Genomic DNA, 25,901 nt, shown 5'->3' on the forward strand with positions numbered 1-25,901 from the left:
AGGGTCTCCCATGGCAAATTGGTCTCAGGGGAGGGACCAGACGAAGAGCGATTCAAAAAAATATACTTTATTACTTCTTTTTGAAAATAAAACTCTTTAAACTACATTTATGCTGTACCCTTGTTGTTATCAAACTCTGATAACTCTTTTGCAAAATTTTCTTTGATAGTTTTCCCTGAAAGGGTCGTTGTTGTTTGAGTGTGACTCCTCCTGTTTACACTATATACGGTAGTTGTGCAAATTACAATACACAAACTGTAAAATGTTCACTGCTCAGTGTTTTCAGTTGTTTTTACTTTCAGTGGTGACATTTAGGACTACGATTACCATGTTGAATGTGTCTAATAATTGTCTCTAACTTGTCCTCATGACCAGTTTTCACTCATTTTACATAAGTTTTTCACTGAATGGTCGACACTGTTGTGTTCTCACTGACAGTAGAACTATGGAAGCTAACGAATTCACAGAAGATTCACAGTGACCTGCAGACTGACATGAGTGCCAACTGCTGTATTGACTCCCGTGCACACAGTATTAATCAGGTGGTCATTATGTTGTGGCTGATCAGTGTACTGTATATGAAACACTCCATTTACCTGTTTATGAGTTGGGCAAAGTTTCATTGCACATAAATGCATTTTTGTCATTGAAAGCTGCCTTGTAAAATGTGTGCTTGTGGTGACGATGATCATCAACCATTACTTTCACAGAGCTGGAACAGTCAGATTTGCGTAAGTGGCAGAAGGTGGGTGCAAATCCCCCTGGGGCCCAGGGCTGATTATTGATTAAAGGGGATTAAAAAGAGGGTCAGGACTTGGCTACTAGTGTCACTCTGATGCTATTGTGGTTGTCATTACAAGTGTAGTAGCCTCTCTCAGGACTAAATATGTGGATACTGCCAGAAATGAAACAGAAAACAAGAGGACAATGTTTGATTTTCAAGGTGAATGTTGACCAGCCTAAGGTAGGGTTAGTATTTTCAATGTGCCAGCCATTTCTGACATTTTTTTTTTTTTTTTTTGGGAACCTTGTCCAGACAGAAGTATCAGCCGCTGGATTAAAAAGGAAATTGTTTTATTTTTAATCAAATGGCATCTTGTTGCTCTTCTCTTCACAAATAACTGATCACGTGTCATTGCATTTTGTCTTGGTGTTTTCTATTCCTAGAAACTGCTAAGTGAGAGCACATTCATTTTGTGCATTCATCAATGTAGTATCGCAGAGCTGTCAGCATCTACCGTACAAGAATAATGCAGCATCCACACAATATCGGTCATGACTGCCAAACTAAGCTTCTTATGAGAACACTTGCAGAGAACTGTTCAACCAACCCCCCTCCCCTTTGTCCCACACATTCACTGGAGGATAACCTGTTTCTCTCCCTCACTCCACCTGTATCCCACCTTTAATTCTCCCTGAACTTTAAAGAAAAACCAAAAGAGGAGAAATATATGATGGCTGTCTTAAGAGTGAAGTTCTCCAAGACCAAGAGGGACAAACTGGCCCAGGTGCTGTGGATTCTAAACTGGATCTCAGTGGTGACAGGGGCCATCCTGTTTAGTCTGGGGCTTTTTCTCAAGGTGGAGATCAACAAGCGAGGAGAGCTGATGTCTGAGAGGAACGTCCAGTATGGGCCAAACATGCTGATAGCCGTGGGCCTCATCGCCTGTGCCATCAACTTCCTGGGTGGGAAGATCTGCTACGACTGTGTGGACACCACTAAATTCTTGCGCTGGAAGTTAGTCATGATGCCCTATATTATATGCACTTTCTTCTTCACTTTTTGTGTCCTGGTGGGGGCTCTGATGTGTTACAGCATGCATGGGGAGTTGGAGGAGTCTCTGAACCTCGGTCTGACGGAGGCCATGAGGTTCTACAAGGACACAGACACACCAGGACGATGTTTCTTGAAGCGCACTGTGGATATGCTGCAGATAGAGTTCCAGTGCTGTGGCAACAATGGCTATAAAGACTGGTTTCAAATCCAGTGGATCAGTAACCGATATCTAGATATGTCCCAGAAAGAGGTTTTGGAGTAAGTACAAACAGTTGAATGTGGACACTGAACATGAGTTGACACAACTTCTTCCTTAACTAAAACAATATTAGAAATGTTCTAGACACACACTTTATAACATGTTTAACATTTTAACAGAGTACAGCACTCTCAGCAACAGGAAAAATATATTTAAATACCAGTCTAATAATTTCCATACAGTATTAAACAGTGACATAAATATCTAATCTTCACACCCCAAACCCAGTAACACAGAGCCTGACCTTTTCCTTCTTTTCTCTGTTCTCTAGCCGATTGAGAAGTAATGTGGAGGGGAAGTACCTGATGGATGCAGTCCCCTTCAGCTGCTGCAACATTAACTCGCCCCGGCCCTGCATCCAGCAGCAGGTCACCAACAACTCTGCCCACTTCATCTACAAGCACCAGACGGAGGAGCTAAACCTGTGGATGAAAGGGTGTCGCCAGGCTCTGCTGGAGTACTACACCAAAATCGTGCAGTCCATTGGGCTCACAGTCCTCATCACCTGGCTGTTTGAGGTGAGGAAATACAGGTTGGTCAACACAGGTGTTCTTAATGGAGACGTTACAGGGGGACAGTGATTTTACACATCAAAGTGTATTACAGGTGTCAGGAAGCACTACTGCATAAGCGTAAAAAAAAATAGTAAAAAGTCTTCTGTAGCACCAGAAAAAGTTGCACAAGATCTGATAAACTGCCTCAACTGATGTCACTTGAGCCAGTTAGGGCTGATGTTTGAAAAGCTTGAAAATCTGGTTGGTTAATTCTGTAGCTTTTTTTTTTTTACCCGCTGTAAAAAAAAATACTTAAGACAATAGTGGAGACGTTTGGTGAGACCTCAGCCTTTGTATTAACAGTTATTGCACAGTCACTTCACACACCTGTAGTGCTTAATCCCCAAGTAAATCTCTGCTCTCATTATCTCTGGGTCCATGCGGCACTTGAAGTGGACTCCTCTGTTGTTGTGCTACATGTCAGTATCTTAATAAATCTGTTGCAAAGCGGTCACAAAGATGCAATTTATATACAAAATTACACCATACCACACGGGCGATACAGGCAAACTACTTAGTTCACTTTTCATGTCTTGTTTTAGCTATCAGTTTTGACAGGGGTTCGTTACCTCCAGACCTCTCTGGAAAACGTGCTGAGACAGGGGGACCCCAACGCTGAGTCTGATGGCTGGTTGCTGGAAAACAGCTTCATGGAAACGGCCCGCACCAACTTGATCATCATCAAGAGCCTTGGCAAGGGCAACCAGATAGACACAGCCAACGATGGAGACCCCAACATTAATGTTCCCTCTACTTCTAAAGCACGCTAGGGCCAGACAATGTGCCACCGAAATCGGTTCACCTTTCTCAGGCCTCCATGGCATCACCACCAAAGGCGAATAAGGGCCTTAATGTATCTGAAAGTGCAGTCAGGGCTTAAATTAATATATCAAGAATATGTAGCACCTTTAAATTAGGCCTCAAGTTAAAAAGGCCTTGTAAGACCTGAAAGAATATGATGATGAATGTCAACATTTTGTTCTGGGTATTCAGAACAACAGTATCATTTTTGGCTCCTTTCCCTGTGTTTTCACTGGGCTTGAAGGATTAGCAAATGCATTAGCAAACAAAGTTGCACCAAGAGTAGCATAGTGTCATATGTACAATATTTCTGTGCTTTTGCAGTAGTTAAAACCACAACACCAGACTCAAATTTACAAGTAATTGATAATAGATAAGTTGTCTAGCATTCAAGCCTTCATTATGATGAATCTACTGTGCCTCTGCGATGCCACCATGGTTCATTCATCTAAAAACGTGCGAGGTGTTAAAATGAACAATTCAAAATTCAAGCCTTGTAAAAAAAAAATTCTGCCTGTTTTATATGATGGACGAAACAATAAAGGACAGTGAACAGATCATGTATTAGCAAACTCGGAGGCAATGCAGTGTCAGACACCCTGTGTTGGAGCGCCTCCTTTTGTCCTGATTGTCTACTTTTTAGATAAAACAAAATGTGACACTACTGTATTCAAATTGATTCAGGGGACAGCGCATTTGTAAATAGGCTAGTGTCTTTATTTTTACAGCCTGGAAGTCACGTTCAACCAACACAAAAAGGAAGAAAGAATATATTCACACAATTTGTCTTGAAAACGGTGAGAAATAATAGAGTAACTAAAAAGATACACTTAGAATTTTTTTCAATAAAATGTACATTTTTTTCTTAAATAGAATATTGCAATTTTTTAGTAAGTGAAAAAAACACCATATGCTGAATCTGTCTAAAAGTGGTCCGTTCAGTTTTTATCATTACAAGACCAAATATCTTGGTATTTCTCTGTCCCAGTCTTTACAGTACGTCATCAGTTTGGGCTAATATGTCAATTTAATTATAAATGTCCAAATGTGACATATTTGGGAAGCTAATCCTACATAATTAGTGGGCAAAAGCATAAATGTGTGGGACGTCTGATCGTGCCAAAGCATTTCCAAATGAATGTATTCTCAAACAGGATCAATCAATGTTATAACTTATGACTAATAATTTCTACCACAAAAGAACAATGCAGAAAATTCACAGCATTACTGATGAGAGAAAACAAATTACATAAAGACCCATGTCAGTGTGTATATGGTGTTTGTCTTTATTTGAATGAGCAATCAACATTACTCTAAGAGGAGAAACCTATTCTCACAGCAGACAGTCAATTAAAACAAGGCGACTGGGGTTTGCTCCTAATTCATCACCCTCCATTATTCTTTTGCACCTGTCGGGACTCCAGCGTCCAGGAGGGACTGGCTGTTCAGGCCAAGGCTGTTTGCTCGTGTGTGTGTATATATATGTATGTGTGTGTGCGCCACGTGAGCACTGAAGCAAACTGTGCTCCTTCTTCCCCGGGCACCAAAGCTGGAGCAGTCATCAGAACATCTGCCACTCAAAGGCAAACATAACATTGACCACCTCCAGGCTGCGGGCGATTTCCTCCAGGATGCAGTGCTGCTGCCACAGCTGGTTCAGCTTCCTGTAGCGCTCTGGGCAAAGGTGCAGTGGATTGCCCCTTCTAGAAATGAAAGCACAGAAGGCCTAATTGGTTATACAGCTCATGGTAGGGGCTATATGCTTAACTTTACATGCAATAAGCATTCTGGGGATTTTTTTTTTTTTTTGTTAGTGTGTTTGTTTTAGGGCTGTCAAAGTTAACGCAAAATCCTTTTAATGCCACAAGTTTTTTGACAAGTGTTTAACATACGTAACATTCTGTGATTATGACCCTTGGCTCGCCCCGTAGTTTGGGAAATCAGGAAGCGATGCAGCAGGGCACCTGTATATGTTAAACTTTGGACAAGCAACTATAGCTGTCAGATAAATGTAGTGGCGTAAAAAGATCAGTATTTACTCTGAAGTGGAGTAGAAGTATAAAATGGAATCTCTAGACAACTGTAGACACTCTGGTGGAGGAATGCTTTCAGTTCTAGCAGCTGCATGAGTCAATATTAACATTCATGTAATAATTCAGCACCTGCAAAAAAACAATGATTCTTACTCAAGGTGAGGATCAGTCTCCCCGTAGTCGTCCAAATAAGGAGCAGGGTATGTGCTTCCTCGAGTCTTACTGGCCATCAGTACAATTTCACACTCTCTTATCCTGTCAACATGAAATCACATATTTATATAGCATATTTTATTCAATGAAGACTGAGATCTAACAAAATCTTAAGGAAAAAAGAAGAAAAAAATTAAATAAAATCTCGACCTACCTGAGGAACATGCCCACACCAGCACCACAGGTAGCGGCATGAGCGGTGCAAGCTCCCACATCTTCCCCATCCAGCCTGCTGAGACAGCAGGAGCTCTGAGAGCACAACATGGCCCCGCAAAACAGGCAGAGGGTCGGGTGCTTCCTCTCATCATCTGTAGACTTAGGACACCTGAGAAGTTGAGAGGAGACAAGAGGGTTGAACATCTGCAGCAAATTTACCACGAAGACATGGCGATTGAAATGTGACTTTCTCCACTTACTGAAAATGGCTGGCCTGATTGAGGAGAGCGCTGTAATCTTCAGGAAGATCAATCAAACGATTCCTCTGCCTAGGGTATCTACGAAAAGAGTTTAGTGATCACTGATAAGGAGGTGTTTTTATTACAAAACAGAAAAGTTGTGGATTCACATAAAGCTTACCTTACAGTCTGGGCTTTGGTTATAGCTGGGCTTCCACACCACCTAAAAAAAAGAAAAAAAAAAAGGCATACCTCTCTAGGAAATGCTTAAAAAAAAAACAATATACATTGCGCTTGCCTTAGTGTTTAACACCTACCTGTGCAGCAGTGGAGTAACAGCATCTCTGTGCTCCTGGAAAAGCTGGAACACATTCGAAGGTAGTGCCAAGTAACTGCATAGTGCCTCCATCTGTCCTTGAGAGGCAGCTGCAGTAGATCAAAACTTTCAGCCTGAATTCATTAATCAACATGTCACACACAGTGCGTTATAAAGATATACTGCTTCGCATCGACCTACCAGAAGTACTAAAAAGCTCCTCTGGAGGATGAACTCCTGTAAGGCAACTGAAAAACAGAGCAGCACAGCGCAGGAAAGGTTTGATCCCCTTCTTCACCCGCTCTGCCACAGAGCTGCTGGACACATCTGGAATCAGCCTAATGAGCAAACCACAGAACAGTCGGTTAAACAGGCTGAAGATGGTCAGTATCACTATATACATGGGAGCACGCAGCATGGAGAGGGGCCTTGAGAGTAGGAAACAGGTGGCAATGCATTTGCCTCCACTCAGTAGGCATTTGTTTCTATTACAAACAGGCAAGCTCACTTCCTCTCAAGACTGATTATGAAACAGGCTAATGAAAAATTCCATAATTAAAGTATCAGCACAAACATAGTCTGTTCATGGGTTTGAAACCCCAAATCACATCTAGATAAATGATTATAAAAGTAGGAAATCCAAAGTTTTTATTGACTGTTGACAGCATGTTGCTGTTTCTGCCTGATGGAATCTGTAACAGAAACAGTTTTTTTATGCTTGTCGCTCTTAGGGGAGAGAGAATGTACTTATCAACTGTCAACACAGACATTTTAATGGCAGGTCACGCCACCATTTTGTTTACTACTACTACCCTAATAGACAATAACTGAACAGTAACTCTACAACCAATTAAATTCACAGAAATTTTAACAATATACACATATTAAAGGAAAAAGTCTGCTCATATACTGTGGCAATTAAATAATAGGCTGATGAGAAACAATTGTACCCTCCGGTGTGCTGTGACACTGCAGCATACAGCTCTCCCGCCGCTCTCGCCTCCTCTGTCTCCTCTCCACCCACCACTGTGGGAAAATCTAGACAGAAAGTACACAATCATTTCATTGTCCTTATTTCTCCACAGCATTCGGTGGTAGTTTGGTAAATGGTAAATATCAGTATTGTTAGAGCAGATTCTATAGTTGAGCTTTTCACTGTTTGCACCTGCAGTGGAGAGGAGGACCTGCAGTACATGAGCCATGGTGACCAGATGCAAGATGTGCAGGTGGTTGTAGGCAGAGCTGACAGCAGACGGCTGCAAGTCCACAGCCTCCTCCTGATACAGTGAAGGTATAGACAACACCAACCCCACCTGACGAAACACACACACACGTCATTAACAGAAGATTTTCATACACTAATTCTGACTTGCAAATTAATGCTTTAATCCATAGAACCATTTTTATCAAAATTACAAAAAACAAAACATCAAGTTTCATTATTAGGAGAACATGAACACACGTAATTAATAGTTCCATTATTTTAATTAAATAACTGAATGACTGTACTAATCATAGTTACAGTGGGACAGAATAAAAGAATAAATTTGATATGCGTCATTTAGGAATGAGGACTAGGTGAAGGAGCACAGTTCCCTTAAGGGGAGACCTACCAAAAGATGGACAAAGTCCACCTCCAGAAGAGAAGGGGTGTTTTTTCTGCTCATAGCTGGCAACAAGACTGGGAAGAAGACAACAAGGACAATTTTATAGTCATAACCAAGTGATAAATAAATATGATGTATAGAGTATGCTTGGATGGACCGCATACCTCCCAACATGTCTGTAAAGTGTCTCTGAATGACAGCGTGAGAGCTCTTAAGTCTCTGGGATGCTGCAAACTGAACTATTGCCTTCAGACCTGTGAGCTAAGACAGAGAAGAGCCTTAAAAAACTGGTATTTAACAACAATAAACCCAGACCAAGTGCGGCAGGTGTGATGGGTGCTGGCTAGTCACTATGTGGTGTCCAACCTGTCTGTTTTGTAAGGACCCAAAGAGTGGCTTGTCCTCTTCCTGCAGTATGTTTTCTGTGAAGACAAACAAACAGGTGTTTTGGGGATTAGAAAAAAAAGAGAAGAAAGAAGGGATTAGATCGGTGCTAAAGCAGGAGGCCTTACCTATGGCCTGAATAGTGAAGGCACATGTGTTCCAGGCCATAAGGGGCACATGTGGGCACAGCTCATTGGGTGCTGTCTGCAAGCCCACCCTGTGGACCGTGGTGGCACACACGACTAGCATGTCCATTATGCTGTCGGAGAATTTTCTCCTAAAAACAAGCAGCAGATCATTCAGGACACCGAGCTACAGGAAACAAAGATGCTCAAGTAACACTGAAGCAGAGCAGTCAGCTTCACTCACTGTTCTTGTACTCCATAGCTGAGGATGGATCTAAAGTCTGGCTGGCTCTCTCCACACAGCTCTGTGTCCCCATCGCCACTACTGCCCCTCTCTGAATATCAATACCAGAAAACAAGTGAATGCAGACACTAGAATATGAAGGCTGTTTGAGAATATAGTACGCTGGAGAATAAAACTTTCTACATTTGCTTTACAGTAAAACACCCTCCATCAATTAAAGGCAACTGTGGCTTCAACTGCAGTTCTGAGTTCACATTAACAGTGCGCTACCAAAGAGATGTGATTACTGCATCCTCAGCATCTCTTCTTACCATTATCCTGAGTGACTGACTTGAGCCCTTTAATCCTGGCAGAGAGGACCTGGATCCAGCGAGGTAAGGTCAAATGCTGTCCAATTATCTCTGCATTTTCACTGCACACAGGAGACAGAAATTCTAGTAACTTCTATCCATTTGAACATGCAACAGACAACTGTAGACTGACTTGAAAAAGGTGGTCTGAACTTACTAGTTAAATGTTACTTGTTCCAACGGGATGAGAGGGACAACAGTATTGCACAGAGACTTGCACAGTGGACACAGGTACTCCCCATTCTCCAGGTCAATGATCAGCTCAGCGTGGAGCCGGTTCCTCGTCATATTCTGGACTGCCTCAAAATATCTGAAAAATACAATGTTATCTAAATGTCACATACTATACAGTATAAAGGGACTACAATCTGAATAATATTTAACTGGCCAAACCCGTTTATGTAATGACTCACTTCTGCCAACATGTGGCATGCATGACGTGTCCGCAGCTGCCAGTGTGGGTCCCCACTGTCAGTTCAGGAGGCATAAACAGGGGATATGATGTCCCTGTTCCTTTAAAGCATAAATACATAATGAATCCAACTGAGATTTTTAACCTATAAATCTGCAGCTGCCACAAGTTAAATGAATAGTTCATGGAATTGAAACTGACCTGGTGCTCTGTTGGTCGGTAGCTTTCCTCTGCACTGCGTCAGCACTGTGGACCTCTGAACACATGCGGTCATTACCATGGCTGGAGCCTGAGCCAGCACTTCCTGCTCCTCCTGGCAGAGGATGCAGGTCAGCACCTCCCTCTTGGCTGGGGTGGATCCTCGGTGGGGCCCAATGGCTACACACAGCTCCCTCTGCTCTGTGGTATAGCTAAAGGAATTAACATAACCCAAACTAGAATTAATAGAACTAATATGATAAAGATCTTCACCTCAAGTCTGTGAAACACACTCATGGAGTTTTCAGAATGTCTCAGCTCACGTATCATTAGATGTGACGGGTTCTCCCTGTGTTCCGCTCTCCGGCATGTTGTCGTACAGCATCTTGTTTGATTCAATGAAGTTCTTCTGCATTGCTGACATTTGGGCCATAATCTTCTGTCGGTGGAGCTTGGCTGCCTCCGCCTTCCTTTTTCGCTCAGCTTTCTCTTTGTCCTGAGCACTCTGGACCAACCAAAAACAAGTACATCTACATAAATCTACGGTTTCAACTACATGAAACTGCACAGCAAAATGGTTATCAGTATTTGATTCACAATTATCATTCACAGTTCATTTTTATTTTACCTCTTCTGGCTTTGTTGTTTCCACACTCATGGATGCTGTTGGACTTGAGTTCTCTCTAAGGCACTTGACAATCTCAAACATCTAGAAGAAGACCATATCAAATGTGAGTGTAACTGGAAAATAAATCAGTCCAGAAAGTCAGTAATGTTTTTGGTTGGTAATATTTATACCAACCATGTAGTATGAAGCCTGATGGAACAGCAGAGCCTACCTGTAGAAGCCATTTGAACATGTCTTTTTGAGCTTCAAGTGAAGGAAGAGCCTTAATCTTAGACAACAAGAGGAACACTGACTTGCCGTGTTCTGAACCGATGCCTGGAAAAGCAGATGAAACATCCTTTGAGAACTATGATGAATAGTAATTCAAACTAGACTTTCCACTTTGCGGTTATATGCCTCTAACAACCAGTCAAATTCACAGAACGTGACAGATGTGAGGTCACTGTGACTGTGACCTTTGACTATCAAAAATCTAAGCAGTTCATCCACAAGTCAAAGTGGACATTTATACCAAATTTGAAGAAATTCCCTGAGATGTCGCTGGACAGACAGAGGCATAAAAGCTGTTAACTGGATCTCACTCACTGCGAGCCTTAAGGCTGAAATCAAAGGTCACTTCCTCCACAGTGCTGTCCTCAAGCTGAGTTTTCTCTTCAAGCAATGCCTGACCAATCAGGTGCAGAGCCTGTGAGACAAAGGTATGCATTTTTTTTTTTACTGCATGTCACTTATGAAGCAGGGTAGACTTTCTACTGAAATAGATAAATGTAACATGTACCCGCTGGATCATGGCTTCTGTCCAGTGAGATGCGTGGTCCTCTGCAGCTCCCTGCAGGATGAATCTCAGGACGTGGATTGTAATGTCACAGTAGAGCAGATTCACTATGCGTGAGAAAGCTGGGCAGAACACTGGGGGCACTGGAGGATGGAGAGCTAAGCACGAACACAAACAGAGGGAATGTTAGTAGAGCTAATTCAGTATCAGCCAGATTACAGATGGACTGTCACATCTAAGAGCCTGTGCAGAGCAAAGATGTTGGTCACCTTTATCACTGCCCTCCTGAGTCCTCCTCTTCTTCTGAGACTCTTCTGCCTGCAACAAGCAAAAAATAAGAATGGCCTGAGGGATATTCAACAGAAGTCATTTTACTGTAAAACTGTTGATGAAACTGTTACCTTGCTGTGCTGGGATTTTGAATAATGGTAGAAAAAAGGGTTGAACTCTGCCAGACACTCTTTATTCACTTCATATAATCCATGTCCTGAAACCCCAGGTTTTCTAAAAGCAGAAGCAGAATAGAGAGTTCAGTTAACAATACACTGTTAATAGATTAAACCCTCTGAAAATTCATTTTCAAAGGAACATTTCACAGTAGAGATGGGTGATGGGACGATGCCGTCATCCACTGCCAATGGCTGACAGGCATAATGATGGGGACCCGCCACTGTGATTTAGCTGTTTCTGGTTAAAATGACATCCAGCAGGGTCATACCAGCTGTTGCTAACCAGCGTTAACTCCATGATTTTAAACTGATGACGGAACAAAATGAAACTCTCTGCTATCAGGTTTATGACCTCACTGCAGCCTGTGGACAATAAGACAACACCGCTGTCTGCTGTTAGCCGAAGATCATTTATGAGATAGAGGCATCACTCTGTAACACCACTGAATAATCAGAGTCAACTGAGTGTTTCTAGGTAGTTCCAATAACTCCAACAGAGTGAAATGTCTTTACAGCTGATCTCACATCTACGCAAATGGTCATGAAGATTTGCAATCTATCATATTACACTATATATTATATAAAAACTAATTTTTGTGTTTTGTTTTTAACCCAAATGGGCAAAGGGGTACTTTTAGCCACTAACAACCATCCCCCCCATATCATCGTCCATCACCAACGCTTTACTGTAGACATTGCCCAGCCCCGTTTCACAGTTTTTACATACTTGAAGGTGGCAACTTTGGTAATTACTGACTCCAGGCCTGTTTCGTGGCTTTCCTACAAAAAACAAAAACAAGTTATTAACATATTAGTGACAGCTCTTCCATACTGAATAGACAAGATTCATTTTATCATTGAAAGCTGTGGTGTTAATCGTACATTCTCTGGGAGGCCTTTGACCAAGCTACTATGAGCCATGGGCTCAATGCACAGCAGGTGGATCACCTCCCTCATGGTCACGTCCTCTCTGGTCACCTGACTGAGCCCAGGGACATAGCGTTCACCTGGACATACAGCATTGATCAGATGCGACAATATCATTCATATTCAGCTGACTGAATTTTGAGGAGTAGAATATACGACTGTACCGGTGATGACGATCAGGAGGTACAGCATCTCTTCTGTTAAGCGGTTCCACTGTATTAATTCATCCTATATTTTTAGTTGTATTTCATTAATAAGCAGAGCACTTGGTTGCACAACTGTTTTCTTGGGTGATTATTGGAGGCTTACCTGGTCTGTGCTTGAACAACTTCCATTAAAGTAATCAAAGAGCTCGAATCTCAACAAGATCAGCATGAGGAAGTGATTGGGGTCCATTTTGGAAGCAGCTATCTGAAAAGCAAACAAACATCATTTGTCACCACACTGTAAATACAAAAGAGCCCTGACTCAACGAGGAAAAAAAAATGTTGTCTGACTGCCACCAACCTGGAGCATGAGAATGTCTTTATCGTACATCTCGTCTCTGCATTTTACATCCTGATAGTAGTAGACCTGATCATACAAGTCAACCATGAATTTACTTGCAATTTATTAATGGAAGAAATACACACAGAGCATTCAGCTTAAAAACAATGCTTTGGATATCCAAAGAACGAAGCATACCTGGCTGACTAATGACAGCCCGTTTCTACGCCACATTTCGGCTGAGACCTGTGCAGCCAGCACCACAGAGCGCAGAGGACACTCGGCCAGCTGGATGTAGTCAAGACTATCCTGCAACAGACCGAAAAAAATATTATTCTCTGATACCAGACTATTCAGTCAATACACACTAACTGCTTGCTAACTCACCAACAGCAGCAGCCTACTGAACAAGTACTTTCATAATTTTTGTCATGTTACTTACAGCATTATCCAGATGTTCAAATGCCCCTGTTTTGCACAGAAGTACATACAGGCCTAGGGATCAAAATGCACCAATTGTAAGGTCACAGTATACAAATAAAACACCACTAAATAACTGGTAATCTCGATAGTAGTTCTCATACCAGCCAGTAGCCTGGAGATGGGCAGGTGAATGCTGACAGGCTCCTGAGACACTTTGTATGGACGAACATGGAGGATGTGCTTACACATGTAGTAGTCAGTGGCCTCCCTATGGAAGGGCTGGTTATTGCATTGCATCAAGACTTTGTGGCACTCTTTAAATGCAAGAAGCAAGATCTCATCCTGAGGGGGCAGAAACAGGCAACGACTGAGCACAGCACCATGTGGCTCTTATAGTTACAATCTTTCTAGCTGTGGCGCAACTTTATGGTTCAATGACAAATTCATTCAACGACAACTCACATCAGAGGAACACCAGTCCTGAAACATAGCAAGAATGTGACGGAGCTGCATCTGAAGAGAAAAGCCAGCTTCCCATTCTGGCTCTACCACAATGTGTTGACCAAACTGCCGCTTCACCTCCTCCATACCCTGATGAGGAAAGTGAAAGAAGACCAAGGTTCATTAAATATCAGGTCTGACAAGCTACCACAACCTGATGTGATAGTACTGCTATTACATGGTATCAAAGGACAAATCAAGGTTGAAAGAATATGAGACCATTTTTTACCTGCATACATTTGAGAAACCCAAGAAAGACTTTTAACCCCTCTAGGAACTGTCTCCGCAGCTCATCAGTCCATATTGAGGGTTTACTGATTAGAATATACCTGCCAGAGACACAGTTACATCTTAGATAACACCAAAAGCAGACAACAAAACCAGGAGAAGAGATTTTGTTAAATTTGTTTATTGCTTGATCACCTGAGGTCATGGAAGATGACCTGGATGCGTGGGAACTTGTCTGTGTTGTAGCCCAGGAAGAAGAACTGGTTGCTCTCATTCAGATGTTCACCAATTAAATCCATGACTGTATCAACTATCACCTTAATGACATTACACTCCTCGATCAGCTGCCTGGCCTAAGTGAAGACCAGAAATATGAAAGTAGAGATGTTAAGTTAATGCTGTTTTTATGAATAAGTACAAATATTAATGAAACTATATACGGTAGGGATGTAATGATACAATATTACCACAATAAAAACTCCAAAATGCATTATCTATTATAATAAAAAATGTAGAAAAAGAAAAATGGCCTTTATACAAAAAAAGTTGTTTTTTTTTAGTAATGTATAAAGTTAATGCAGCACTCAGTAGCAGTCCTTTTATGAGATAAAAGGAAATAATAAATTATTGTAGCAGCACTTGCAGTGAAACATTAGTGTTTGTTTACTTACACCACTATGACACAATATCTACACAGATGTTACTACAGACTAGACTCACCAGTGTGGGTACAGTGAAGATCTGCACAGAGAGAGCAGTGATGGATATACTCCTCTCATGATCATCATTGATAAAGTCCTTCTGCAGCTGCTTATAGTGCTGAAGAGACAAAACACAACATGTATTCATTTAAGCAAATGAAAGAACGGCCCAAAAAAATTTTAACATTCCACTTTTTTACCTTTGTAAACTCGACTGCAAACAGCCTCTTGAAGTCCGTCTCCATTAGCATGCTACACAAAATCAGTTCATGGATTACCTTGCGAGCTCCTTCAGAAATCAAGACAAAAAAAAAAAACGTTAGTCTCATTTTTTTTTATCAAGTTGAGATTGAACTACTCTGTATGATAATGAAGTTCAAGCTCAAATCTACTTGCCTTTGTACATCACAGCATCGTGCAACATGAGTCTGCTGATGAGGCAAAGGTGGTCCCTGTCTGTGTCTGGCTCTAGTGCCACCTGGCAGAAGGCCTGCCTGAAACCAGCTGCACAAGAAATAAGTAGGTTCCCAGTCAGATAGCATGAAACCGTACATGTATGACTGAGCATTAAGGTGTCAGTCAGTACATGTGGTGTGGTGTGTTGGACTCTGTAATATGGTAACAACGATGGCAGCACCTGAGTAACTGATGATCTTTTGGAACCAGGAGCCAAGGCGCAGAGCAAAGGTTTGATGAGCCATTACTGTTGTGTGAAGGATCTCCACACGTAGTGGCTGCTGAGAAATGTGTTGAGAGTTGGACTGCAACACAACAGTGAAAGAAAAGGTCACTGCGACATGCAAAACTGAACAATAATGTTCTGTGGTTCAAGAATATCATTCTGTGAAAACATTGTCTGAAACAGTGCAAAGTAATGGCTAAGATTTACCCTGATGAGATCGCGTGCTTGCTGGCATGAACGCAGCGTCCCTCTCTTTACTGCACGCCGACCCTGTGCGTCATTATTCAACATACAATAATTACACAATAGGTTCATCTGTAATTGGCATGATGTGCTTCCCTCTGATGTTGTTGTAATGTAAAGGTAAACAAATAAAAAACTACCTCCTTGTCAATAAGTGCTGTGTGTATCTGTGCTTCAGCCGGATCACAGTTAACAGAACGCTGCAGGGTGTAGATCACATGGTCGTACGAGTGGTGCTCATCATTGTACAGTACACAGTAGTATGCATTGTCTTTTCGTCTGCACGGATGGAGAAATACACCGTCTAAGTTAATCTGAGTGCTTTGTATGTGGATGTATGTATTTGCATGTGATCAGAGAGGCCATACTGGGGTTGGAGTTCAGCTGATAGCTCAAAGCTCTCCTCCCACACCAAGAAATCTGTGACGTAGCGCAGCAGTATCCGGAACAGTTTCTCAGCACGTTCATATAACTCGGGCTCCAAATCACACTCATCCTGCACAAAATGAGAGAATCAAACATGACTGACTTTCTGAGGAGGTGTCTTGTTCCAAAAATAGCACACATGAAATACTGTCCTCGACTTAGCTGAAACACTTTTGGTGACAACAAACTGTCAATTGCTAGTACATCTATAGTGAACCTGGAGTGATTTAGTAAATGTTTCTACAAGTAAAGTTTCTCAGAGTATTTTTATTAATACAATAATGTTCCAAGATGAGGGCAGAAACAAACATCTTTAACACAAATCTGCAATGATACAGAAAGTGAAGTCAATGTGACTGAGAAAACATTTGTTGTAATAACCTATACTAACCCCTGTTTCAACAGTAACTCTAATGTGACAAGGAACTGGTCTAAATATTTTGTCTAATAAAAGCTAAACAGGCATCCAGCCTGGTAACATTAATATCAAATCCCCTGAGAGCAAACATTCCACAGAGCAGCTAAATATTTCACACAAGTGTCTGACATTTAACACACAAACCAAACAAACGAATGAGTCTGCGTATTTACACGAGTCTCAACGTCATACCACTGTGTGAGAACGAGCACTGGAATCTATCAGAACCTTAACAACAAGAGGTCTCAAAGAGCAGGGTGGGTTTTCATGTTCAGTGTCACAGCTTGTTAAGCACAGGTTCAGATCCGGTGCAGAAAACATAAAGCAGCCTGCCAGACTGGGGCAGAAGCACCTGCTGTTTACGGAAAAAGGCACAGAGCCGTCAAGCTATACATCTGCTCAAAGCCCACGAGCTTGTCTGAAGAAAGCTAAAACACAGTAATCAGCAAACAAAAGGCCTGACAAACAACCAATCACCCCAGCAGTACTGTGGCAAGAGAAGCTGTAAACCAAATACATCTCTGCTCGGTTCAGGAGGATTTAAGCAATTGCAGGCGACTCTCAAACAGTCAACCCCAGCTGGTTTCCACCTGCTTATTTTCACAAATATCATCTTCTCTTTTCTCAATCTGTGCAGGTCTTCTTAGTTTCTGGAGCCAAAGCCACAATCAAGAGAGCAGCATAGAGGGCTAAGATGGGAAAATAAGCATTCTGGGGTTCACTGACAGAATGGGACAAGTACACCCCTCCCACATCCCTCTTTCCAATTATGTAACTCACCGTTACCATAGCAGCGGGTGCCCCCGGGTCATGTTTGGAGCAACAGGGGCCGATCTTCCAGGCTTCCACATCCCCGCAATCACAGAAGCCCCCGCCTGATGATGCGTGCATCTGCAGGGAAAAAATGGCACTTAGTGTGTGTCACTGAGGGTAAGTAATAGACACAGCAGCAATTACTATGCAACACTAGGAGTCCAACATTAAATACCACATGTAGGTCCTAAAATAATTGGGAATTAATTAATCATAAATGTTTGTATATCTAGAAATATGTTGTGTATGGGATCCAGGAGGCTAATCCAGTCAACACTATATGACACTGCGCACAGGATTGAATCAGAGACTAGTGGTTGGCAAGGGCAAGGTAATGGTGCTCCAGTATCTGTGAGATGTCATAGAGATGTCAAATCTCAAAGTACAAATCCAGTGATTAAAAGAAAAGGCTGGACATTGTACATATTGATGGTGCTTTCAGCAATCTCTATCTCCAGACTAAAACCAAAAAGGAATTGCCTCCAATCATGATTAATGTTTGTCAGTCTGTCAGTCCTGGATTAGCTTGTTCATCTGTGTGACAGACTTCCATTGCTGTTTATAAACGATTAAAAACACATCAGGAAAACACACCACTGCACTGGGTGACATGTTTTTTCATTACAAAACCCCAGGGCTAACTATGTTGCCCCAAAGTCATCTACTGAAGTCAGCTAAGATCTTGCCTGAGCTCTCAGCTTTGTTTACATTCAACCAGCTCCTCATGCTAGTGTCTAGTGTTTGCTAAGGAAGAAATATGTCACCCAGAGCAGCTGTGTGTTTCAGTGATGTGATTATAATCCTTCTGGAACAATAATGGTGGTTTATGGCAAGGATGAACAAGCTGGTCCAGGACTGACACACTGACAGACACTAACCGTGAGTAGAAGCAAATCATTGTTGCTTTTAATCTCTGTATTTAGGCTGCTAAAAATACTGTTAATATAGAAAATGACTGGCCTTATCCCTTAACCACGAAACCAGCGGACTGTGATTCAATAACGTAGTCAAGCAAAACAGATGAATCTGAATTTCTTTAAAAATGTATAAAAATATTCATATTGACACCAACCTTGTAACGATGGCTTTTGTGCACGCTATCCTGGAAGCAGTCCATGCACAGGACACAAGTGGGGTCTATTGCACAATCCCTGCAATAATTTGAAGATTTATATGGTGAGTGAGCAAACCATACTTTTTTTACCTCAATATAAAAATTCAGTGTACACTTGATAAGCACATGAACTTAATTCATGTGTTGTGATGATACTCATTCACCGTCTCTGGCTGCACATTGTATTTATTACAGTATCTCAGGATTTGTTTCAGACAACTGCAAACACGCACTTGTCTCTGTGCTAATTTTAATAGGTACATACATTGACAGTGCCCTATACCTACTGGCACACATTTTGATTATACATAACTGTGCATGGATATAACAGTACTATCTTAAAATACAACTCATGTTGACATAAAACTTTTAGGACAGCCTTGGGAAAGAAATTCAGAAAATCCACTGCAACAATTGTTGGGTATCTATGTGAGTGAGACATCATTCAGTGCCATTTGGGAACTGCCTCATGTTGAAGCCTGAGAGAGTTTACTCATGAAGTATTCATTTTTAACACTTAGTCCAAATACTCCCGTGTTGTTGCATAACTAGATCACTGCAGAACAAAAACCTACTGAGTTCAGACTGTTCAAACTAGTAATACGTGATGATGTTAAACTGTCTCCATGATATATTCATGGCTTTGAGCTATACAAACATTTTTATATCTCTTTTTCATGCCAAAACAATCATTTTGGATGCCCCATAGTGCTTGATATTTGTTACCTAGTCCTCAAATTAACTAGTAAGGGCTAACTAAAACTTAATATTTCACCACAGCTACTATAAGTACTGCTGTAGTAATTTATTTTTACGGAGTTTCAAAGGTCTTCTCACACCTGCAGGAGTATACAGTCTCTCCCTCTTTGAAGACACGTCCACAGAGCTGGGAGGAGGAGCACCCATGCTTGAGCTTCTCCAGACCCTCCTCGGGGTCTTCTCCAAACAGGAAACACTCCAGAGGATGGATGAGTCGGGTCTGCATGAGTTCCTCTTCCTCCTGAGGGCTGGACTCTTTTTTTAGGCAGAAGATCTGCGGTACCTGCTCCTTCAGGTAGCGAAGCACCTCCGCCTTGCCGTCTGCAGCCTCTAGCCATTCCTGCAGGAAAACAGGGAAGAGCATGACTGCAGTGACTCATAGCTGTCTCCACCTATACACACACAACTACTGGTCTTAGCCAGTATTCACACAGTGATGCAAAGATAATTATTTACCTTTAACAATGCAGCATGTTTACTAATCATTTAACATTTAAATTGAATTTTAAGAAGATTTAATACAATTTATTGCAGAGTATACTATTGTGATGAAAGAAGAAATGTGATATCTTGTGCTAATAACAGTGTTATGCTACCACAATGCTTTTATGTTGTTTTGTCTTTAAAAAACCTGCAGTGGGAAAACATAATGAAAAGCATAATATGCACATATTAATTTCTGCTTGTGAACCAGTCAGTTACTTGTGTAACAACTGAATTTTTTATTTTAATGTTTAATCCCATTTATTGGTCAAGTATGTTTAACACACACAAGGAATTGTCTCCAGTACAGAGGCTCTCCACTAGAGACAAAACTAAATAATTACTAATGTTGGTTGCATCTATATATTACGTGGAGGCTCAAATTACGCTAGATGTCAAATCATTTTTATATTTTTAATTGCCGATTCAAAGTTTAATAGGCCACATCTCCTACAAACAGTCGGCATACAAAGGCATTTGCGTCTAACGTCAAGTGAATTTCCCTGCTACTGTCAGACTGTATAATGAAAGTAAATAAGTCCGTTTCATTTTCACTATGGCTCATGACTGACACGATGCTACAAGAGTCCGAAAATTTAAGGAAGCATAATATGCAAAATTTCATGTTGACGCGCTTTAGACAAAAGCGACCACTACGGTTCCGCAGCACGAAACTATAAGGTCCTAAGAACACTGTCATGTGCCCCCGGCGACTGTGTAATCTAAGTTATTTCGGTAAATCCAAACCCATTAACATGCACTCAGAGCTGGTGAGCAGTAAACACTGTGGTAGCTGCAGAGACATTTTAACCATTTAGGGAGCTGGCAGCTAGCACAGGAGATAACCACGACTGCTAGCTTGATGAGCACATCCTTTCACTGCGTGGACAAAACATATTGAACACAAGAACAAACACAATTTACTTCAGAGTTTAGTGTCTCGATTTCAGTAACCAGTGTCAGCCGTATTAGATGTCTGAGAATCATACCTTGCTGAGCTCAAGTCCGTCAACAGATTTCTTACCCTCCGCCATATTCCATTTGCCGTAAATGAGGAGATGTCGCTAGGAGACTATGTCCCCATCAACCATTTGCGACGCTATTAAATCATAAATAAAGCAATAAAACATAATTAGGTGTGCTCAATTTTTCAAAAAATGACTATTACTTAAAAGTTTAAGGATTTTCCATTTGTAGCATTCCTCTGATTAAAAAAAACATTTTAGAAACAAAAGAAAAGAAATGTTTGCCTAAGTCCCCCTCTGGTGGTAGACCATTTTTACTGTTTGTTTTGTCAAATACTGCTCTTTTACGGACACCATTCAAATGATAGCGACACTCTATTGATCATTGTGCTTATATATAATAACTTATTTGTTCTGTGTGCCAAAAGCAGCCGATGGGTTTAATGATAACGCTAGTATGTGTTTATAAATCTCAATGGAGATTTGAATGGAAGTGCTGGAGGGACCCAGCCACTAGAGGGCGCCAGCCAAGATTGTCCCTCCTCTATGTGCATGGTGACAACGGTGACGAATGCAGCGGGGTTAGAGGTCAGAGTTGAATGTTTGACAGACACCTGAATATGGATTCCATATTTCATGAGAAAGTAGGTTAAAACGTGCAACTTTAAATATTTAGCCACAAGGAATTTGTCGTGTTTAGTCAGGAAGCCTTGCACCGTATGGCTGTGATTTGTTTACCGACGCTATCTGACCGGTGTTAATAGATTTGTCGTGGTGTTTGACAGTATTGTTGTCCAGATAGCTAAAATGCTAAGTGCATCTGCTAGTCAGAAATTATATGAAGTGTCTTTGCAGCTAGGAGTAACGTTAACAACACAGAATGCTCTGTAACAGCTACAGACATGTTGTTTTTGGCAAGATAGTAAACGAACTGGCTTTTTCATAGCTATCTGGTCTTTTAAATAAGTAATAACTCTAGTTGTGGTTGTTGTTTACGTAAGATAGCTGTACATAGCTATGTATGACTGCTGTCGTGGGGAGAGACCAAATCTTTAAGGTTTTAGCATTAGTCAAATTCCATAAAGTGCATAACGCTGATTAAGTTGTCAGGAAACCTATTGAATTCTACTCTTAGATATGCCGTTTGCCCAGGTGGCGTCTTAACAATGACTAATCCTTTATTTGTAGCAAGAAGGCTCTCTGTGCGCCCAGCACTGCCTCAACAACCTCCTTCAGGGTGAGTATTTCACTCCTGTAGATCTGTCCTCCATTGCTCATCAGCTTGATGAAGAGGAGCGGATGAGGATGGCTGAGGGAGGCATGGCCAGTGAGGAGTACAGGACCTTTTTACAGGTGATGAAGCACTGAAAGTGAATATTGGTGTATTTATTTATATGCTGTTACAAACTAAATGTATGTTCTGTGAATGTGTTTTTAGCAACCATCGGGGAACATGGATGACAGTGGGTTCTTTTCTATACAAGTGAGTTTGGGAAAGCCAGCATTTATTGTTACTTAATCACAAATCAATAAACATTGTTAACTCTGTATTACTAATTTTAATTTCTGCCATGTAATTCCTCTAGGTTATTAGCAATGCTTTGAGCGTGTGGGGCTTGGAGCTAATGCTCTTCAACAGCCGGGAGTATCAGAGTCTGATGATAAATCCAATGTAAAGTTTCTTTGGCAAAACTATGTTGTGAAACTTCTTTACTTTCATTCACATTAAGACTTTACAGTTTAAGTTGGTGATGACATTTATTTCTACTTTTGTATTTCAGAAATGAGAAAGCATTCATTTGCAACTACAAGGAGCACTGGTTTACTATACGCAAACTTGGACAACAGGTATGAAGTACATGTCTTCATAAACAATTTGAATCCAGCCTGATAACTAAAAACAATGTTTTGTTTTCATTGCAGTGGTTTAACCTGAATTCACTGCTGACTGGACCAGAGTTGATATCAGACACCTATCTGGCCCTTTTCCTTGCACAGTTACAACAAGAAGGTATAATAAAATTGACTTAAATTACTTTTATTTACGTTATGCTTAGATGTGAGGATGCATTAAAGATAATAAAAGTTGTATTTGGGCAGGTTATTCCATATTTGTTATTAGAGGGAACCTCCCAGAGTGCGAAGCAGAACAAATTCTTAGGATAATGAGGGTGCAGCAGCAGCAGCGGCCCAGGCTCATTGGAGAGGATGAGGCACAGACAAGTGCAGGGTATGCATTCTGTGTGAAGACTCAACAATAGGAAGCAGCCATACTTGTGACAACTGATTAAGTTATGTACTGTGAGTAGCAGGTCAGCAGCTCTTACTCAGACAGAGATGGGCTTTGGTGTGGAGGATGAGGTTGTGGATGAAGATGAAGAGCTGAAGAGGGCCCTGGCACTTAGCAGACAGGACATCGATGTGGAAGATGAAGAGGCTGATCTTCGCAGGGCCATACAGCTCAGCATGCAAGGTAAATAATGAGCCATTCATTGGTTTTAAAATTTCTGTAATTTTATCCAGAGTAACTGTTATATTAATGAGGCATTTCCAAATAAGCCAGTTAGCCTGCTGCCTTATTTGCATGAAAGTATTTTCCAGTTGCATCTGTTTTGAAAACTGTTTTTAGGAACAGTGATGAGCAACAAATTTTTAGAGTCTGAAGTGGGAAATGTCAGATCAGGGAGCCAGGAAGCAGGGAGCACAGGAGGACAGAAGGAGATGCTCACAGCTGAGGAACTGCGGAAGAGGAGGCAAGCTTACTTTGATCGGTACGTTCAGCTTCATGTCTGCTAACTTAGTATACAGGGATTGGACACAGTATTGTAAACACTTATAAGCAATCCAGCTTCGTAGTCCTGCAATAATTACATTTATGGTGTAAATATGCCTCTATTAAACATTTTTATGGTTGTATTTTAAGGACATAGTTTATGTTGATGATATATTTATGTTAGAGCTGTTTAAAGTATACATGGTATCGCGTTCACCCACTGTAAGTGTGTGGAAAATCAATGCAAGGATTTTGTTACAAATCCTCTCTGTTGACTATTCAGGCAGCCACAGGCTCAGCCAAACATTCCCCAAGAAGCAGGAACAAAATCAACATGTGGCTCAGGTGAGCACATTTGTTTCTTAATATAAATATAATTCAGCTAATTAAATGAATTAATTCATATTAAAAAGCTTATCAAAAATGACATAAAAGATGCTAATTTGTACTTCCTTCCTTTAGGATCAGAAAACACTGGCTTTGAGGAGGACCAACAACAACAGCCCAGCCAGTGAAGTTGTGAAAGGTTTGCATATGTTTACCAGCTGCCTGGATTGGCAAACCCCTTACAGGGGTTAGCTTTGCTCCTTCCTCTAATCTTTTGCACTTGCGAACCTAAGGACAGTCAGAAGGCTGACACATTTCCCGTGGCTAGTTCGCTGACAAGTTATAGAGAAGAGAACAATGGCAGCAGTTAGTCTAATCTAACTCAGTGTGTGACTGAGGCTGGGAATAGGGTGACCACAGCAACCACGACACCGTCAATTCAATTTTGCAATTGCCTTTGTACCATGGCGCCTTCTATTTCTATTGTGTACTGTTTTTTATTCTTATTTTTCCCCTGGAAGAGAAGGAAAAGATTCTTCAGCATACAGATGGTGTGTTTACTTGTCTGGGGGTGAAAACGTCCACAAACAGGTGGTCTGTGAAAGCTATAGGAGACCAATATTTAGACCACAGACAAAAGCTTCATAATGACAGAACCTCTGTAATGGACTTGGGTTTGTAGGACATATGATGTGATTTCCATGCCCACCCCACTAGAAACACCACCGTGGTTGTAAAATAATTTCTTGTTGCAGTGTACTGGAATATCTTTCAGCCAGCAGCTCTAATGTGTGAGGGTCATTTATTCCTAACATCATGAATTCAGTTCATTCAGTTTGTGAATGTCTAAGAGTGAACTCCCACAATATTTAGACAACAACATATTTTTGATGTTGTGGCTTTGTTATTACCTTCTAAGTGTATTAAGTTGCCGTAATGAAATTTAAGATTACACAGCTCACAACCATGTCATTTAAGGATGTTGTGTCCATTTTGGATGAACAATGAACAGAATAATTATATAGAGCTAACTGCTGAATTTAACATAGTTTTCACTGATGCATATTTTTTAGCTTGTTCAGAATAAGGTGACGTGTAACGGGGATCAACAAAGCAGTCTGTAAACACCGTGATCTACAGCTGATACACAAATACATCTTTCATTTTCCAACAGTTATGGTCGCTTAAAACCAAAAAGAGTCATGACGTGTCCAACCAGCCTACTTTGTATATGACTTCCTCTGTTGTTTCTCTTCACCAGTATTTGTCATCAACAGTATATAGAATTTGTTATAAGGATAAGACAATTAAAATGGTAGTTCCTCCCTTGATGCCCCTCTACAAACAAACATTTTTACACTTATGTGTTACCGCCTTGTCATCATTTTTACACTTATGTGTTACCGCCTTTGAAATACACTAGTTTAATTGCATTGATTTAAGTTATCCTGTATTCCAATAATACTTAGAGCAATGATGAGCATTAGTTGTACAAACATTTATTTGCACTGAGGTTGCCATGTGTTAAAGCTATTGAAGGGACTGGCTGATTGATGACCTTCTGAAATAACAGTAAAATAGGAAGACTTAAGGGTGAATGTTTTTTTTAACTCATGTATTATTCAAACTCCAAAGAAAGAAAGAAAACATCACAAATGTGTCACCGTGCATCTACTTGGAAGTGTTTTTGCATTCAGTTCTGACCATGACTTGTTTAAAATCTCTTAATTTTTCTCGACCAACTTCCTGAAAACCAAAATCTGGTTGCAACACACAATGTTTATGAATAGACCGCATTGCAGCATTAAAACTGTTAAATTTGTTTTTGCGTTGTGTTTAACCAGTGGCTGTATGTTGATTCCTCCACAACTATGTATTGACTGTCATGTTAAAGTGACAACGACATCTTGTGCCGGATGACTTCCAGGATTTTATTATAATTTTTCTTTAGATCTGTCTTTTCTTCTTTTTTTCAACTTAAAATGCACTCTTGAAAGAGTATAAAAGAGTTAGTAGTTGGGTTTTTGTCATTGTTTTCACTCACTGCATTCTTACAATAAGTACTAATTCAAAATTTATTTCCACTACAGCACATTCTTTCATTTAATGTAT

The 25,901-nt window shown here is 40.9% G+C and overlaps 3 protein-coding genes across 4 annotated transcripts; 2 read left to right on the plus strand and 1 right to left on the minus strand.

Moving 5' to 3' along the window:
- Nucleotides 1-6: 6 nt before the first annotated feature.
- Nucleotides 7-4,747, plus strand: LOC109955049 (photoreceptor outer segment membrane glycoprotein 2-like). 2 transcript variants are annotated; one of them, XM_020590847.1, is made up of 3 exons: nt 7-2,035; nt 2,308-2,554; nt 3,133-4,747. In XM_020590847.1, the coding sequence occupies exons 1-3, from the start codon at nt 1,452-1,454 to the stop codon at nt 3,358-3,360; spliced, it is 1,059 nt and encodes a 352-aa protein (XP_020446503.1). In that variant the 5' UTR covers nt 7-1,451; the 3' UTR covers nt 3,361-4,747. The 2 variants fall into 2 exon arrangements, with proteins under 2 accessions (XP_020446503.1, XP_020446504.1); XM_020590848.1 differs by having other exon boundaries at nt 2,308-2,568; nt 3,133-3,232.
- Nucleotides 4,314-21,068, minus strand: ubr1 (ubiquitin protein ligase E3 component n-recognin 1). Its single transcript, XM_020590845.1, has 47 exons — nt 20,714-21,068; nt 19,322-19,581; nt 18,441-18,519; nt 17,336-17,446; nt 16,080-16,207; nt 15,852-15,990; nt 15,676-15,738; nt 15,424-15,547; nt 15,183-15,290; nt 14,987-15,075; nt 14,806-14,904; nt 14,281-14,438; nt 14,087-14,186; nt 13,819-13,947; nt 13,518-13,698; nt 13,376-13,428; nt 13,132-13,242; nt 12,955-13,020; nt 12,757-12,858; nt 12,612-12,675; nt 12,403-12,527; nt 12,248-12,300; nt 11,473-11,575; nt 11,341-11,389; nt 11,075-11,229; nt 10,882-10,981; nt 10,508-10,611; nt 10,297-10,377; nt 9,992-10,173; nt 9,672-9,880; nt 9,472-9,571; nt 9,216-9,368; nt 9,020-9,120; nt 8,709-8,799; nt 8,468-8,616; nt 8,322-8,377; nt 8,120-8,216; nt 7,962-8,029; nt 7,514-7,661; nt 7,299-7,386; nt 6,550-6,686; nt 6,350-6,458; nt 6,214-6,255; nt 6,054-6,131; nt 5,792-5,962; nt 5,578-5,679; nt 4,314-5,094 (listed from the first exon to the last, which is right to left on the minus strand). The coding sequence occupies exons 1-47, from the start codon at nt 20,756-20,758 to the stop codon at nt 4,953-4,955; spliced, it is 5,202 nt and encodes a 1,733-aa protein (XP_020446501.1). The 5' UTR covers nt 20,759-21,068; the 3' UTR covers nt 4,314-4,952.
- Nucleotides 21,069-21,230: 162 nt separating this feature from the next.
- Nucleotides 21,231-25,160, plus strand: atxn3 (ataxin 3). Its single transcript, XM_020590849.1, has 11 exons — nt 21,231-21,333; nt 21,878-22,042; nt 22,128-22,172; nt 22,276-22,361; nt 22,471-22,537; nt 22,613-22,700; nt 22,790-22,919; nt 22,999-23,162; nt 23,319-23,460; nt 23,746-23,807; nt 23,925-25,160. Exons 1-11 carry the CDS (start codon nt 21,289-21,291, stop codon nt 23,975-23,977), a joined length of 1,047 nt encoding a protein of 348 aa, XP_020446505.1. The 5' UTR covers nt 21,231-21,288; the 3' UTR covers nt 23,978-25,160.
- The last annotated feature ends 741 nt before the right edge of the window (nt 25,161-25,901 follow it).

The sequence above is a fragment of the Monopterus albus genome, unplaced genomic scaffold (genome assembly GCF_001952655.1).
Source record: "Monopterus albus unplaced genomic scaffold, M_albus_1.0 scaffold13.1, whole genome shotgun sequence".
NCBI lineage: Eukaryota > Metazoa > Chordata > Actinopteri > Synbranchiformes > Synbranchidae > Monopterus > Monopterus albus.